This window comes from Microtus ochrogaster, unplaced genomic scaffold (genome assembly GCF_000317375.1).
Source record: "Microtus ochrogaster isolate Prairie Vole_2 unplaced genomic scaffold, MicOch1.0 UNK129, whole genome shotgun sequence".
Taxonomy (NCBI): Eukaryota; Metazoa; Chordata; class Mammalia; order Rodentia; family Cricetidae; genus Microtus; species Microtus ochrogaster.
Window position 1 is genome coordinate 110,994 of NW_004949227.1, and position 13,574 is coordinate 124,567.

The window sequence follows — 13,574 nt, forward strand, 5'->3', positions numbered from 1 at the left end:
GAGAGAGAGAGAGAGAGAGAGAGAGAGAGAGAGAGTTGGGAGGGTTAAAGACAGGATTTCTCTGTGTAGCCCAGCTGTCCTAGCATTGGCTGGCCTCAGACTCAGAGATTTTCCTGAGTGTTGGGATTAATTATGTGCACCACTACAGCTGGACTGGAATTGTTTTTTCTTTTTTCTCTCTTTTCTTTTCTTTTCTTTTCTTTTCTTTTCTTTTCTTTTCTTTTCTTTTCTTGACTTTTTGTTCTTTCTGTCTCTCTAATCCAAGTACTAACTAGTAATACTTAGCTTCTGAGAGCAGATGCTATCTTTTCTCCGTTCCTCATGTGCACATTTCTGATTCCTTGTGTCTCTTAGCTTCTCCTTATCCTCACTGGCCATGGATTTTTTTTAAGGACCCTGGTATCTTCAGGATGAGACAGGAGTTGAGACCATGGTACCAAGTAGGCATAAATTACCCAATTTTCTTATTTTGTTTCCAGTGATGGAGCCACCTGTCATCACGGAACAGTCTCCACGGCGCCTGGTTGTCTTCCCAACAGATGACATAAGCCTCAAATGTGAGGCCAGAGGCAGACCTCAAGTGGAGTGAGTAACCCTCATCTTCTGAGCCTCTGACTGCTGACCTCAACCTCTAGCCCACAAGCCTGCCTGACTTGAGTCTAGAAGCCTCAGATCTGGGCTGTAACCTTAGCCTTGAGTCCCTGCCCACTCTGGCCCCACCCCTTGGGGCTTCATAACCTCCAGCCCTATCCTTTTGCAGCATGTTTTGGGTGCCAGGACTTCTCATCCATGCTCTGCCCACAGGTTCCGCTGGACGAAAGATGGCATCCATTTCAAACCCAAGGAAGAAGTGGGTGTGGTGGTGCATGAGGCACCTTATTCTGGATCCTTCACCATTGAAGGCAACAACAGCTTTGCCCAGAGGTTTCAGGGCATCTATCGCTGCTATGCCAGCAATAAGCTAGGAACTGCCATGTCCCACGAGATCCAGCTTGTGGCTGAGGGTGAGAGGCACTGCAGGGCCAGGGCGGGCTTGGGGTACCTAAGAGGAAGGCTCTTAGATTCCAGAGGCTGGGTGGGGGCCTGGCTGACAACTGCTGTCCTCTCAGCTGGTTGTGTGGTGACTGAAGTACCTGGGTTCCATGGTAACCCTCATCCCACCCCAGCTGTCCTATTGCCCCTTCCTCTTTTCTCTACTCCACTGAACTTGAGATCACCTCATTGCCCCTTCCTTCTCTCAGTCTTTCTCAGTGCCCATCTTGTGACTGATGCTGGTGGCCTGAGATCTGTGGCCTGGTTGAATGGATGGGTGACTGCCTAAGGGTCTAGTCTGCCCTTCACCTATTTCTGTCTGAGTCACTCCTTGGCTTGGGCTTTGTGGCTGTTGTTTCTGCCTGGGTTCCTCTTCTACTTCTTAGCTCATCTCTGTCAATCTCTGCCATTCATCTTCCCTTGGTTTTCCTTCTTTGGTCTCTGCTGCCTTCCACTCCTCTTCCACAGCATCTCTAACTTGGCTTCTCCATCCTCTCGTTCCTGGTTCCTGCTCTAGGGCTCTGTCTTTATCTGTGTCGCCCTTTCCCTGGGGCTTTTCCTCTACATTCCGTCCTCCATGAGCTTTCTGCCTCCTGAGCACTTTCCTCTCCCTTTCCTGCCCCTTCAGTTACCTTGGGAACCGTTACCATGGTTTCCTGTGTCAAGATGATGGAAGGGTCTGTGACTCCCGCATCCCTTCACAGCTCCCCTCCCCCACTGCTGCACCTCAGCCTCCCCCTGCCATTCTTGTCCTTTCCTCTGGGTGGGTGGGAGAGCTGGGAACGGTGGTGGATTAACCATTCTTGGCCACTTGACCTTCTGTTCACCATCTCTTTGCCATGGAACCCCCATCTCCACTATGAGCCTCAGAGGCATCCAGAATTTTTGCCTCCCTTTATGTGAATTTCCACTTGGCCCTTTCACACCCTTGCAAATCACTAAGACAGTTCTCCCTCCTCCTTCTTCCTGTCTTCAGCTGTTTTAACCAGGATGAGAGTGTCAGCCTCTGTCCTTTCCAGGTGCCCCCAAGTGGCCGAAGGAGACTGTAAAGCCTGTGGAAGTGGAAGAAGGGGAGTCAGTAGTTCTGCCTTGCAACCCTCCACCCAGTGCAGCCCCACTCAGGATCTACTGGATGAACAGCAGTGGGTGTCAGAAGGAGCTGCTGCCTGGGCCATGGGGGCTGAGGGCTGGGGTCTTCTCCGACAGATTCTCACTTCTATCTCCTTATCCCTTCTGCAGAGATTTTACACATCAAACAAGATGAGCGGGTGTCCATGGGCCAGAACGGAGACCTGTATTTTGCCAATGTGCTGACCTCAGACAATCACTCGGACTATATCTGCAATGCCCACTTCCCTGGGACCCGGACCATCATTCAGAAGGAACCTATTGACCTCCGGGTCAAGCCCAGTGAGTCCCAGAAACTTTGATAACCCTATCTCACATTTTTCTTGACTTCCAGCCTTGCCCCCCCAAAAAGAGACACAAACCCCATACATCCTCAAAAGCAGTATGGCTCTCAACTTTATGCACTGAGGCCCCCTTCCCATGTGGTGAAGGTAGAGATGGACATGCTTTTTTATGTTTTTTTTATTTTTTTGAGACAGAGTCTTACTCTGTAGCTCTGGCTGGCCTGGAACTTGCTATATAAATCAGAATGGCCTTGAACTCATGGACATCTGCCTGCTTATGCTTCCCAGGTGCTGGGATTGTAGTCACGTGTTACCAAACGCTGCTAAAACACAGTTTATAAACAAAAAATAGTTTCACTCTATAACCCAATGATTCGTGAACTAATGATTCTTCTGCCTCAAATTCATGAATGGATGTTGATATTACAGGTAGGGCCACCATACCCATTGGGTATCCTTTTTTTTCTGGAACCCAGGGCCTCTTGAATGTTAGGCACACTTTTTATCCTGCAGCCATTCTTTTTAACATAGGAGCAAGCAAGGGCCTAGGGGCCCACTGGGATGTCTGAGTCCTCCAAGTCTGCTGATTCACTCCCTTTCTCCTGTTAGCCAACAGCATGATTGACCGGAAGCCACGCCTGCTGTTCCCTACAAACTCCAGCAGTCACCTGGTAGCTTTGCAGGGGCAATCATTGATCCTGGAATGCATTGCTGAGGGATTGTAAGTGTGGGCTTCTAGGGTGGAGGGCTGGGGCTGGGTGACCCCAGGAAGCTTAGGCTTCAGGACTGAGTGGCTTTGTTATCTCTCTCTTCTCTTCTCCCTTGGCATTGTGACCCTGGGCAGCCCTACACCCACCATCAAGTGGCTGCACCCCAGTGACCCTATGCCGACACACCGTGTTATCTACCAAAACCACAATAAGACCCTACAGCTACTCAATGTGGGTGAGGAGGATGATGGAGAGTATACCTGCCTTGCTGAAAACTCACTGGGCAGTGCACGGCATGCCTACTACGTCACTGTGGAAGGTATGAGCCTGGTACACCATTTCCCAGCCATCACAGGCTCCTCAAAATGGCTTTCGATGGCCTGCAGTGTCCACTGTCATGGGAGAGGACAGGGCCTGCACTAAGGGCCAGAGCAGGCTTTAGGCTTAGGTGGCTCTCTCCTTCTGCTCAGCTGCCCCATACTGGCTGCAGAAGCCCCAGAGCCATTTGTATGGACCAGGAGAGACTGCTCGCCTAGACTGCCAAGTCCAGGGCAGGCCCCAGCCAGAGATAACCTGGAGCATCAACGGAATGTCTATAGAGAGTAAGCAGGGCCTCAGTAGTGGTTGGGTGTGTGGGGAATAAGGAAACCATCAAGGAGGGTGACGAGGGGTCTCAGCACAGCTCAATGTTCTGACCTGGGCCTTTGGGCCCTGCCTGTTGCACACAGAGGTGAACAAGGACCAGAAGTACCGGATTGAGCAGGGGTCTCTGATCCTGAGTAACGTGCAACCAAGTGACACGATGGTGACCCAGTGTGAGGCCCGCAACCAGCATGGGCTCCTGCTAGCCAATGCCTACATCTATGTTGTCCGTGAGTGCCGTGTCAGCAGGCTGTGTGGCCTATCTTTTGCCTGCCTTCCTACCCCGTCCCTTCTCTCCCACCCACCTGCCTATCTTTGCCTCATAGCTCCCATTCTGTCCCTTCAGTCCACCAAAACTACTCAGCTATAGCTTCTTGGAGCTGCCTTGCTCCTTGCTAAGACTTTCGCCCCATTTCTCCTTCATCCTCACAATAGTTGGGCGTGAGAGTCATAGTAAGGACAGGATCTTGTCATCATGTCTGAGCAGAGGTGTACCCTGGACAAGATGTAATCCAAGATAATCTGATGCCTTCTGTCACAGAGACCCAGAGAGATTGTGGGCTGGGCAGGGAAGACTTTGGACAAGACACTGGCTGCTCTTTGAGACCAAATAATTGGGAGAATCCTGGTGACTAGAGTCCATGCAAGGCTAAGGAGACCATATAACCAAGGCTAAGAGGGACAGCCTGGAATGGGGAAGCCAGTGAGCATGACTCCCAGGGGTCTGTGTGCTATCTGGGCAGTCACTGACTTCTCCCATACTTGGGACCTCTAGACCTATCCTGTTTCCTGAGACTGTTCTTCTCCTAGAACTGCCAGCCAGGATCCTAACAAAAGACAATCAGACATACATGGCAGTTGAGGGCAGCACTGCTTACTTGCTGTGCAAGGCCTTTGGAGCCCCCGTTCCCAGTGTCCAGTGGTGAGTGCTCATCCTGTGGAGGCTTCTAAACTATATCCTCATCTAAGGATTCTAGGAGGGCAGGTTAGTTCAATATAGACCCTCTGCTTGCTCTAGGGTGGATGAGGAAGGAACCACGGTGCTTCAGGATGAACGGTTTTTCCCTTATGCCAATGGGACCCTGGGTATCAGAGACCTCCAGGCCAATGACACTGGACGCTATTTCTGCCAGGCTGCGAATGACCAGAACAATGTGACCATTTTGGCTAACCTGCAGGTTAAAGGTTAGATAATGCCCAGACATGATTGTTAGACCTCCTAAGAGGTAAGGTTAAAGTCTGTGGAGAACATGAAAGTGACTTCCTCTCGTTTTTGCTCCTCTCAGAAGCAACCCAGATCATACAGGGGCCCAGGAGTGCAATTGAGAAGAAAGGCGCAACGGTGACGTTCATGTGCCAGGCCTCCTTTGACCCCTCTTTGCAGGCCAGCATCACTTGGCGTGGAGATGGCCGAGACCTCCAGGAACGTGGGGACAGTGACAAGTGAGGGTCCCCAGCCCCAAACTGGGCTAGGTAGAAGCAAGCAGAATGAAAAAAAAATTGAGAGACAGACATTGTAGCCTTGTCCAGGCAGGAGAGAACAGAGTGGGGCATGGTGGGACAAGGAAAGGGGGCAGGAATGACAGGAAAATTGAATCTGCCACTAGCTGAGGGCATGTGTGCCTCCTCCACAGGTATTTCATAGAAGATGGGAAGCTGATCATCCAGAGCCTGGACTACAGTGACCAGGGCAACTACAGCTGTGTAGCCAGCACTGAATTGGATGAGGTCGAGAGCAGGGCACAGCTCTTAGTGGTGGGTAAGTTCTAATACAGTGTTAGGTACAAAGGGTACCTCCTTTTGGTCTACCATGTCCAGGCACCTGTTGCTGGACATTCTGAGTTGTGGGTGGGGGCTTATGGATAAGGCCAGAGAATCCACTCTCAGTGAGAATCCACTCTCTGTGGCCCGCAGGGAGCCCTGGGCCAGTGCCCCACCTGGAACTGTCTGACCGTCACCTGCTGAAGCAGAGCCAGGTGCACTTATCTTGGAGCCCTGCTGAAGACCACAACTCTCCCATCGAGAGTAAGAGACCCGAGTGTCGTATCCCCCTGCACTGTCCCAGACAGTTCTTCCTCTTCCTGGGACCCTCCTCTCTTCCAGAACCATAGCCACAAGATGGCCTGCCTCACCTGTTTTTCCAGGGCGCTTGTGTTCCTCTATAGTACCCTCCTCCTTCTCACCCTCCTCACTAAGCTACGTTATATGCTCATTACTCCACTGTGGATTGTTTCTTGGCAGAGTATGACATTGAGTTTGAGGACAAGGAAATGGCTCCCGAGAAATGGTACAGTCTGGGCAAGGTGCCAGGAAATCAGACCTCTACCACCCTCAAACTGTCCCCCTATGTCCACTACACCTTTCGGGTCACTGCCATCAACAAATATGGCCCTGGGGAGCCCAGTCCTGTCTCTGAGACTGTGGTCACACCTGAAGCAGGTAAGCCAAGGCAGTACCCTCTTCTAGATCACCTGGAAGAAGTGCCAGTCATTGGGATCCAGGTTCTGTGGAGAGGGTCTGGAGAGGTGCTGTGCCCATGCCCTCTGCTTCCAGGGATTCAGGGGGCCACAGGGAAGTTTGTGCTGCACTCTTGGGGCTGCTGTTTTATTGCTTCAGGGGCCAGCGTGGGCCATTTGTTCCTCGTTCTTGCTGCAGCACTGATAGGCTGACACTTTACTTTCCAGCCCCAGAGAAGAACCCTGTGGATGTGAAAGGGGAAGGGAATGAGACCAACAATATGGTCATCACATGGAAGGTGAGGGTCCCTACCCTGATTTACACTATGGACATGAAGCCAGGACCCAGCTCTTTGCTGTCCCTTGACTGTGCTAAAGAGGAAGCCAATGTCTGGGGAATATCTGGCCTGGAGGACAAGGCACAGAAGATGGGAGCCCTTGGCCAATGGGCTTCTTTTCTGCTGGCCTCCTCCAGCCCCTCCGGTGGATGGATTGGAATGCTCCCCAGATTCAGTACCGTGTGCAGTGGCGCCCACAGGGCAAGCAGGAGACCTGGAAGGAACAGACCGTGAGCGAACCGTTCCTGGTGGTGTCTAACACTTCCACCTTTGTGCCTTATGAGATCAAAGTCCAGGCAGTGAACAACCAGGGCAAGGGCCCTGAGCCCCAGGTCACCATTGGCTACTCGGGGGAAGACTGTGAGTACTAGAGTGGGCCTGGCCCATGCCAAGGGGTGCAGAGGCTGGTGGCCAGAATCCTCATGCATGTCAGCCTGTGCATATGTGTATTTCATCCCCCACTTGCCATTGTCAGCTCCCACCTCTCAGTGCTTCAGTGTGCAATTCCTACAGTCAAGGGCATGCATTCCCATAGATATTGCAATGTTATGAAATTCTGCACAGCTCAAATTGCTGCATGTCTGCCATTAGCAGAAATAGCAGCCACTATTCCAGTTGAGTGAACCAGCACTATCTTTGACAGCACTTCCTCTCTCTGACTCAGGGAATATTTGGTATAGGCTGAGCATCCCTCATCAGAAAATCCCAACTCTGAGATTGGAGCTGAAATATGGCGCCCTAAGTGGGAAATTCCACACTCGACTTTTTCTGTTGGATCAGTGAAAACACAGGCTTGCTAAAAATAGTGTAGGATATATATATATGGCTGGGATACACTTCATTTGGTGGAGTGCTAGCCTAGCATAATGAAGGCAGGATTGGATCCCCAGGACCATATAAAGCAAGCATGGAGGTGTACCCCTGCAATCCCAGCACACAGGAGGTAGTGTCAGGAGGATTGGAAGTTCAAGACCATCCTTAGCTACATATATACTTTGAGGCCAGCCTGGTCTTGTATGTATGTGTGTGTGTGTGTGTGTGTGTGTGTGTGTGTGTGTGTGTGTGTGTATATACACACACATACATATATGCTAAAGCTAAATGTGTCATTCTAGAATTTTGGAAGCAGAGGCAAGAATTAGATGATACCCTGGGATACATAGTAAGTTCCAGGATAGCCCTAACGACAGAGAGAAACGCTGTGGATTTACTTAGAACCTATCCTCAAAACATCTCATTATGTATATGCAAATATTTCAAAACATAAAAGAATCCAACTCACTTCAGTCCCAGCATGTTAAGAGTCAGTTCCCAGAGCATGATCCCATGCCTTGTGGGTTTCCTTGAGTCTGGAGCATCACCAAATGGTAATTTTGAGCGCCCACTTAGGATTTTTTATGTGATTTCTCTGTGTAAGTTACTGCTCTCTTCCTGACTATTCTTCACTGACTAGTACCTTGTGTAGCATGCAGCTCCCTTTCCTTGGAGGCGTCTTGCCTGCTGGTTCAGGTGGGGGCCTGTGTCTTCTCCAAATAAGTGGCTGTTTTCAGACCCCCAGGTGAGCCCTGAGCTGGAAGACATCACAATCTTCAACTCAAGCACTGTGCTGGTCAGATGGAGGCCCGTGGACTTGGCCCAGGTTAAGGGCCACCTCAGGGGCTACAATGTAAGGATTCAGGGTATGGGGAAAGCTAAGGAAGGATGGGATAGGACCAAAGGCTGGGAGTCTGTTGCCTGGGAGCAGTTCTCCTGAAAGTTCTTGGGTTGGAAGAAAGGGCCTATGAGAAGAGTGGTGAGGATCATGTGTTGAATGATTTCTCCCATTGTGAGATCTGTTGGCCATCTGTACAGGTAACATACTGGTGGAAAGGCAGTCAGAGAAAGCACAGCAAGAGGCATGTCCACAAAAGCCACATGGTGGTACCTGCCAACACCACCAGTGCCATCCTCAGTGGCTTGCGTCCTTACAGCTCCTATCACGTGGAGGTACAGGCCTTTAATGGGCGAGGCTTGGGACCTGCAAGTGAATGGACCTTCAGCACCCCAGAGGGAGGTGAGTCTGACACCTCACCTTGTGCCTACATCCCCTGCCCCTTCTCCTTGGACTCAGGTGAGGACCTGCTACCCTTCTGTGCTTCCACAGTGCCTGGTCACCCTGAGGCATTACACCTGGAGTGCCAGTCGGACACGAGCCTGCTACTGCACTGGCAGCCACCACTCAGCCACAACGGAGTGCTCACCGGCTACCTTCTCTCTTATCACCCCTGTGCGTGCACTGTACCTGCTGTGGAGGCTCAGGTATGCAGAAAGGCCCCCGAGGCACTAAGCCAGCCCCTTGCTTCTCTCCACAGTGGATGGGGAAAGCAAGGAACAGTTGTTCTTCAACCTTTCGGACCCAGAGCTCCGAACTCATAATCTCACCAACCTCAACCCCGATCTGCAGTACCGCTTCCAGCTACAAGCTACCACCCAGAAGGGCCCTGGTGAGGCCATTGTGCGTGAAGGAGGCACCATGGCCCTGTTTGGTGAGCTGGTACAAGGGTTTGGGGATGTTAGCCTTGAGGGCTTCCCTTGCTTAACCCAGGGAGAAGGTTGATTGTGGGGGATAAGTTAAGGAGAGTGGGCCTTTGAAGGGCCGTGTGGTCGCCCTCTGCTCCTACATTCTCTAGGCAAGCCAGATTTTGGCAATATCTCAGCCACAGCAGGTGAAAACTACAGTGTGGTCTCCTGGGTCCCTCGGGAGGGCCAGTGCAACTTCAGGTTCCACATCTGGTTCAAAGCTTTGCCAGGTGAGTGCAGAAAGATATTCCTGGGCCAGGGAGCCGAGGCTCTGTCCCCTGACCCCAAGGTGTCCCCAATCTTCCTGCTAAGTCCCCTGCCACTGTGCTTTGCAGAAGGGAAAGTGAGCCCTGAGCGCCAACCTCAGCCTCAGTATGTAAGCTACAATCAGAGCTCCTACACGCAGTGGGACCTACAGCCTGACACCAAGTATGAGATCCACCTGATGAAGGAAAAGGTGGTCCTGCACCATCTGGCTGTGAAGACTAATGGCACTGGTGAGGCACTGGGGCCACCATCTAATGCCAGGAAGCCTTGGGCACCACTGTTGGGTTTGTTGCATGCAGCCCTTAGCAGCCATGATCCATTGCACAGCTCTCACCTCCCTGAAATCTGAGTGTGCTTTGGACAGTGTACCTCTCCCTATACCGTTTACAGGGGGCTCTCTTCCCTCTCTCCTTCTCCTCTGCTACTGAGGCACCTTCTGGCCCCCTATAGCTTCAAGTGAGTCCTGAGCACCAGACCTTAACTCAGAGGCTGCTGCTCAAGTTTAGGAATAAATGTAGTGTGCCCCTTGGCAGCATAGCTCATCCCAGGGTCTGGACTTTGTCTCCTTCCCGCGCTGTGCCTTCAGGCCCCGTGCGAGTTTCTACTACAGGTAGCTTCGCCTCTGAGGGCTGGTTCATCGCCTTTGTCAGCGCTATCATTCTCTTGCTCCTCATCCTGCTCATTCTCTGCTTCATCAAGCGCAGCAAGGGTGGCAAGTACTCAGGTAACTCTGGAAAATGTACAGGTTTGGGTGCAGCTGAGGGTAGAGAAAAACCACCTTGCCCCAAGAGCCCCAGCTTGGGAATGGCAGGATAAGCATAGTCATAGAGGTGGGATTCAGACCACAGGCCAAGGCTGCCTTCTTCCCAGGCTGCGGCTACAGAGGCCTATGCCGGTGGCAGCTGGACCCTCATGGGTTGGGTGGGTCACTCTGAAGGCTTCTAAGTGCTGTCAGGACAGTGCTGGGGGCTCTCACAGCAAAGGGACTCAGAATCTGGGGGTGAAGTTGACTCCTGTTATGTCTGTAGTGAAAGACAAGGAGGACACTCAGGTGGATTCTGAGGCGCGGCCCATGAAAGATGAGACCTTTGGCGAATACAGGTGAGCAGGGGAAGGAGCAGGGGTTTTGACCGGACTCTGCCTGACCTCTTCTTACCCAACTCCTCTCTCTTTTCTCTGCTTCGGGGTGACTTCAGGTCCCTGGAGAGGTAAGGTGGAACAGTGGGAATGTACAGTTAGAGCCCAGGGACTGAGAAGGACCCCCATTTTTGCCCTTTTGGGGAGAAGTCAATGCCTAGCTATTCTCATGCTAAAATCCCACTTGCTGGGCTGCCTGTCACCTTCCTGGCTGCCTTTAACCCCAAGAAAAGCCCCAGGAGTAGTAGGCACAGGCCCTGTGGCATCATGCATACAGCCTGATCTCCCAGAAATGTGTCAAAATGAGTTCAGGATTTTCTGTGGGGTCAGGCAAATAAAAGAGGGCAAGAACCTACTAGGGTTACTGCTGGGGGGTCTCCTGCCAGGATCCTTGCAACATATCTCCTTCTCCCATCCTCTGTCCCTACAGTGACAATGAAGAGAAGGCCTTCGGCAGCAGCCAGCCATCTCTTAATGGAGACATCAAACCCCTAGGCAGTGATGACAGCCTGGCCGATTATGGGGGCAGTGTGGACGTCCAGTTCAATGAGGATGGCTCTTTCATCGGCCAGTACAGTGGCAAAAAAGAGAAGGAGGCAACAGGGGGCAATGACAGCTCAGGGGCTACCTCTCCTATCAACCCTGTAGTAGCCCTAGAATAGTAAGGGTTAGCAAGGTGAGGCAGGCCAAGCTGGGCCCAGGGCCAGAGGTGCAGAAGAGCCCAGGGGCCAAGGCACCTGGCCTATGCACCACGACACTTACCTGCTGACCTTGGGATTGAGGCCCCTTCCTCTTTCCATAGCCCGTGGAAGACTTGACTGGAGCAGAGGAGAGGAACTGTGGCTTCAAGTCTCCTTTTTAAGCACCCGCTACCCTTTTATTGCCAAAACCCAGCTGCACCCTTTCCTGGGCATACGCTGCTTTGCCCCAGCTTGGGGCAGTTCACTCCCATATCAGGGATCTTCAGGTGCTGCCTTGCCTACCCATTTAGGCAGGGAGGCTACAGTTTGGGGGAGATGACAAAGGAGGGTCCTCTGAAGCATCTCGGAGATGCTGTCCTTCTCACTCTCTAACTGGGGACAGGCATGATGGGGTCTCCTCAGGACTAGATTGGCACCTCTTTTTTCTCCAGCCACTCCCTGGCTAGCCTGACTGGGGACAGAACTCTGTCTCCACCATCTGCTCCCTTTTCTTTGCCATTTTTGCTCCAATCAGGATAGGGAACTGGGCAAGCTGGCCACCTGCATAGAAGAGGCCATCTGGAAAGCCCAGAGTCCCTCCCTTACCTTTGTACACTGGGTTCACACCCTCCTCCCTTTGCTGTTCCACTTTTCAGGACATACATAAACACACACACACACACACACACACACACACATTCGCACATTGCCTTCGGTACCCACCAGACAACATCAAAGTGGCCTCTGTCATTGCCAGAGATAGGCACACCTCTTCCTACTGTCACTGGCTGGGCTTCTCCCTGCCACAGTCATACCCCAGGACCCCTTTGCAACCCTGCCTGCCCCCAGTTCTTGTCCTCAGCCCCTTCCCCTGTCCCCAACGTTGGGAATGTAAATACACCATGACTTTGAAAGTTTGCCCTTGCCCTTTGCCCATATGCCACTAGTGTGTAAGCAGATGTCTGAGTCTCTAGGTGGTTTCTCTGTTTTATAGCAGTTAGCTTTGATGGTCCCACACCAGGAAAAAGAAAAGCAGACAAAAAGGGGAAGAAAGCAAAGATTGGTTTTCTCAGCGCTGCTGCACTTCTCCCCAGCAGCTGTGGCTTCCCTGTATGCTTTTGCTTGGTCTGTTGATGAGCACTCTACAAAAAAACAAAAGTATATATATATATGTACATAATATCAGAATTATAACAGGCAAATAAAAACCTGGAAATGAAGAAACCTTTCATCATTTTTTTGAGTGAGCACTTACTCCGCTATACCATGCTTGTGGAAGTTCGATCCCTGAGCAGGGGATATCCTGAGGTCTGTGCTCAACCCTGTCCCACAGCCCCAATCCCGCCTTTCCTATTTCTTCCCAGAGTTTGGGCATTCCAGCCCACTACCAGGCCTTGTTATCTTCACCCTTGGGTGTTATTATCACACTGTGGGCCTTAAGGCCCCCTTTTTTACTGATGGCCTCTTGATATCAATTTTTTAAGATTTATTTATTTATTTAGTATGTATACAGTGTTCTTCTGCATGTATCATTACAGGCCATTATAGATGGTTTGTAAGCCACCATGTGGATGCTGGGAATTAAACTCAGGACCTCTGGAAGTAACAGGCAGTGCTCTTAACTTCTGAGCCATCTCTCCAGCCCCTTGATATCAATTTTGGTTCTTATTGTTACGACCCCATATTCTTAAAGGAGGTAAACACAGGGGCAGAGTGTAGCTGAGGGCCTTGAAGTCTTGGAGCCCTCAGCAACCTCCTGGCCTGTACCTTGGAGCCTTTTTCTTACCCAATAGGACACAGCCAATAAACCCACCATCAAATGTCTACTTGGCACCTGGGGTTCAAGCAAACCAGCAAACCAGTTATACCTGATGTAGTCATCATATCCTAGGAGTATCCAGCCACCTAAACCAATGGAAAGTCAACAATTAATTGGGGGAGGCTTGCTTACAGCTTCAGAGGTTCAGTCCATTATCTTCATAAAGGGGAGGATGGCAGTGTACAGGCAGATGTGGTGCTGGAGCTGAGAGTGCTACATCTTGCAGGTAACAGGAAGTTGACTGACTGTCATGCTGAAGGAAGCTTGAACAAAAGAGACCTCAAAACCTGCCCCCACAGAGACATGCTTCCTCCAACAAGGCCATACCTCTTAATAATGCCATTCCCTTTGGGGGGTTCATTTTCTTTCAAACCTCCACACTAGACGAACAATAGTCTGCCACTGCATTACCTCCCTAGCTGTTTTTTCATTTTTTAAAAAATATTTATTTATTATTTATACAGTATTCTGTCTGATTGTATGTCTGCAGGCCAGAAGAGGGCACCAGACCTCATTACAGAT

At 51.1% G+C, this 13,574-nt stretch overlaps 1 protein-coding gene across 3 annotated transcripts in view; it reads left to right on the plus strand.

The window, feature by feature from the left end:
* L1cam (L1 cell adhesion molecule) overlaps window positions 1–12,449 on the plus strand; it is a 26,519-nt gene extending 14,070 nt beyond the window's left edge. For all 3 annotated transcript variants that reach the window (XM_026778330.1, XM_026778329.1, XM_026778327.1), the window contains 26 exons: window positions 480–585; window positions 805–1,004; window positions 2,052–2,174; window positions 2,272–2,442; window positions 3,054–3,165; window positions 3,289–3,473; window positions 3,625–3,756; window positions 3,883–4,026; window positions 4,607–4,718; window positions 4,815–4,981; window positions 5,083–5,239; window positions 5,431–5,555; window positions 5,711–5,821; window positions 6,038–6,235; window positions 6,481–6,551; window positions 6,728–6,950; window positions 8,141–8,256; window positions 8,442–8,643; window positions 8,734–8,856; window positions 8,942–9,115; window positions 9,260–9,379; window positions 9,485–9,646; window positions 10,003–10,140; window positions 10,445–10,517; window positions 10,613–10,624; window positions 10,984–12,449. In XM_026778330.1, the coding sequence (XP_026634131.1) occupies window positions 480–585; window positions 805–1,004; window positions 2,052–2,174; window positions 2,272–2,442; window positions 3,054–3,165; window positions 3,289–3,473; window positions 3,625–3,756; window positions 3,883–4,026; window positions 4,607–4,718; window positions 4,815–4,981; window positions 5,083–5,239; window positions 5,431–5,555; window positions 5,711–5,821; window positions 6,038–6,235; window positions 6,481–6,551; window positions 6,728–6,950; window positions 8,141–8,256; window positions 8,442–8,643; window positions 8,734–8,856; window positions 8,942–9,115; window positions 9,260–9,379; window positions 9,485–9,646; window positions 10,003–10,140; window positions 10,445–10,517; window positions 10,613–10,624; window positions 10,984–11,215 (3,689 nt within the window). In that variant the 3' untranslated portion in view covers window positions 11,216–12,449. The remainder of the gene's footprint in view (window positions 1–479; window positions 586–804; window positions 1,005–2,051; window positions 2,175–2,271; window positions 2,443–3,053; window positions 3,166–3,288; window positions 3,474–3,624; window positions 3,757–3,882; window positions 4,027–4,606; window positions 4,719–4,814; window positions 4,982–5,082; window positions 5,240–5,430; window positions 5,556–5,710; window positions 5,822–6,037; window positions 6,236–6,480; window positions 6,552–6,727; window positions 6,951–8,140; window positions 8,257–8,441; window positions 8,644–8,733; window positions 8,857–8,941; window positions 9,116–9,259; window positions 9,380–9,484; window positions 9,647–10,002; window positions 10,141–10,444; window positions 10,518–10,612; window positions 10,625–10,983) is intronic.
* Window positions 12,450–13,574: the final 1,125 nt, after the last annotated feature.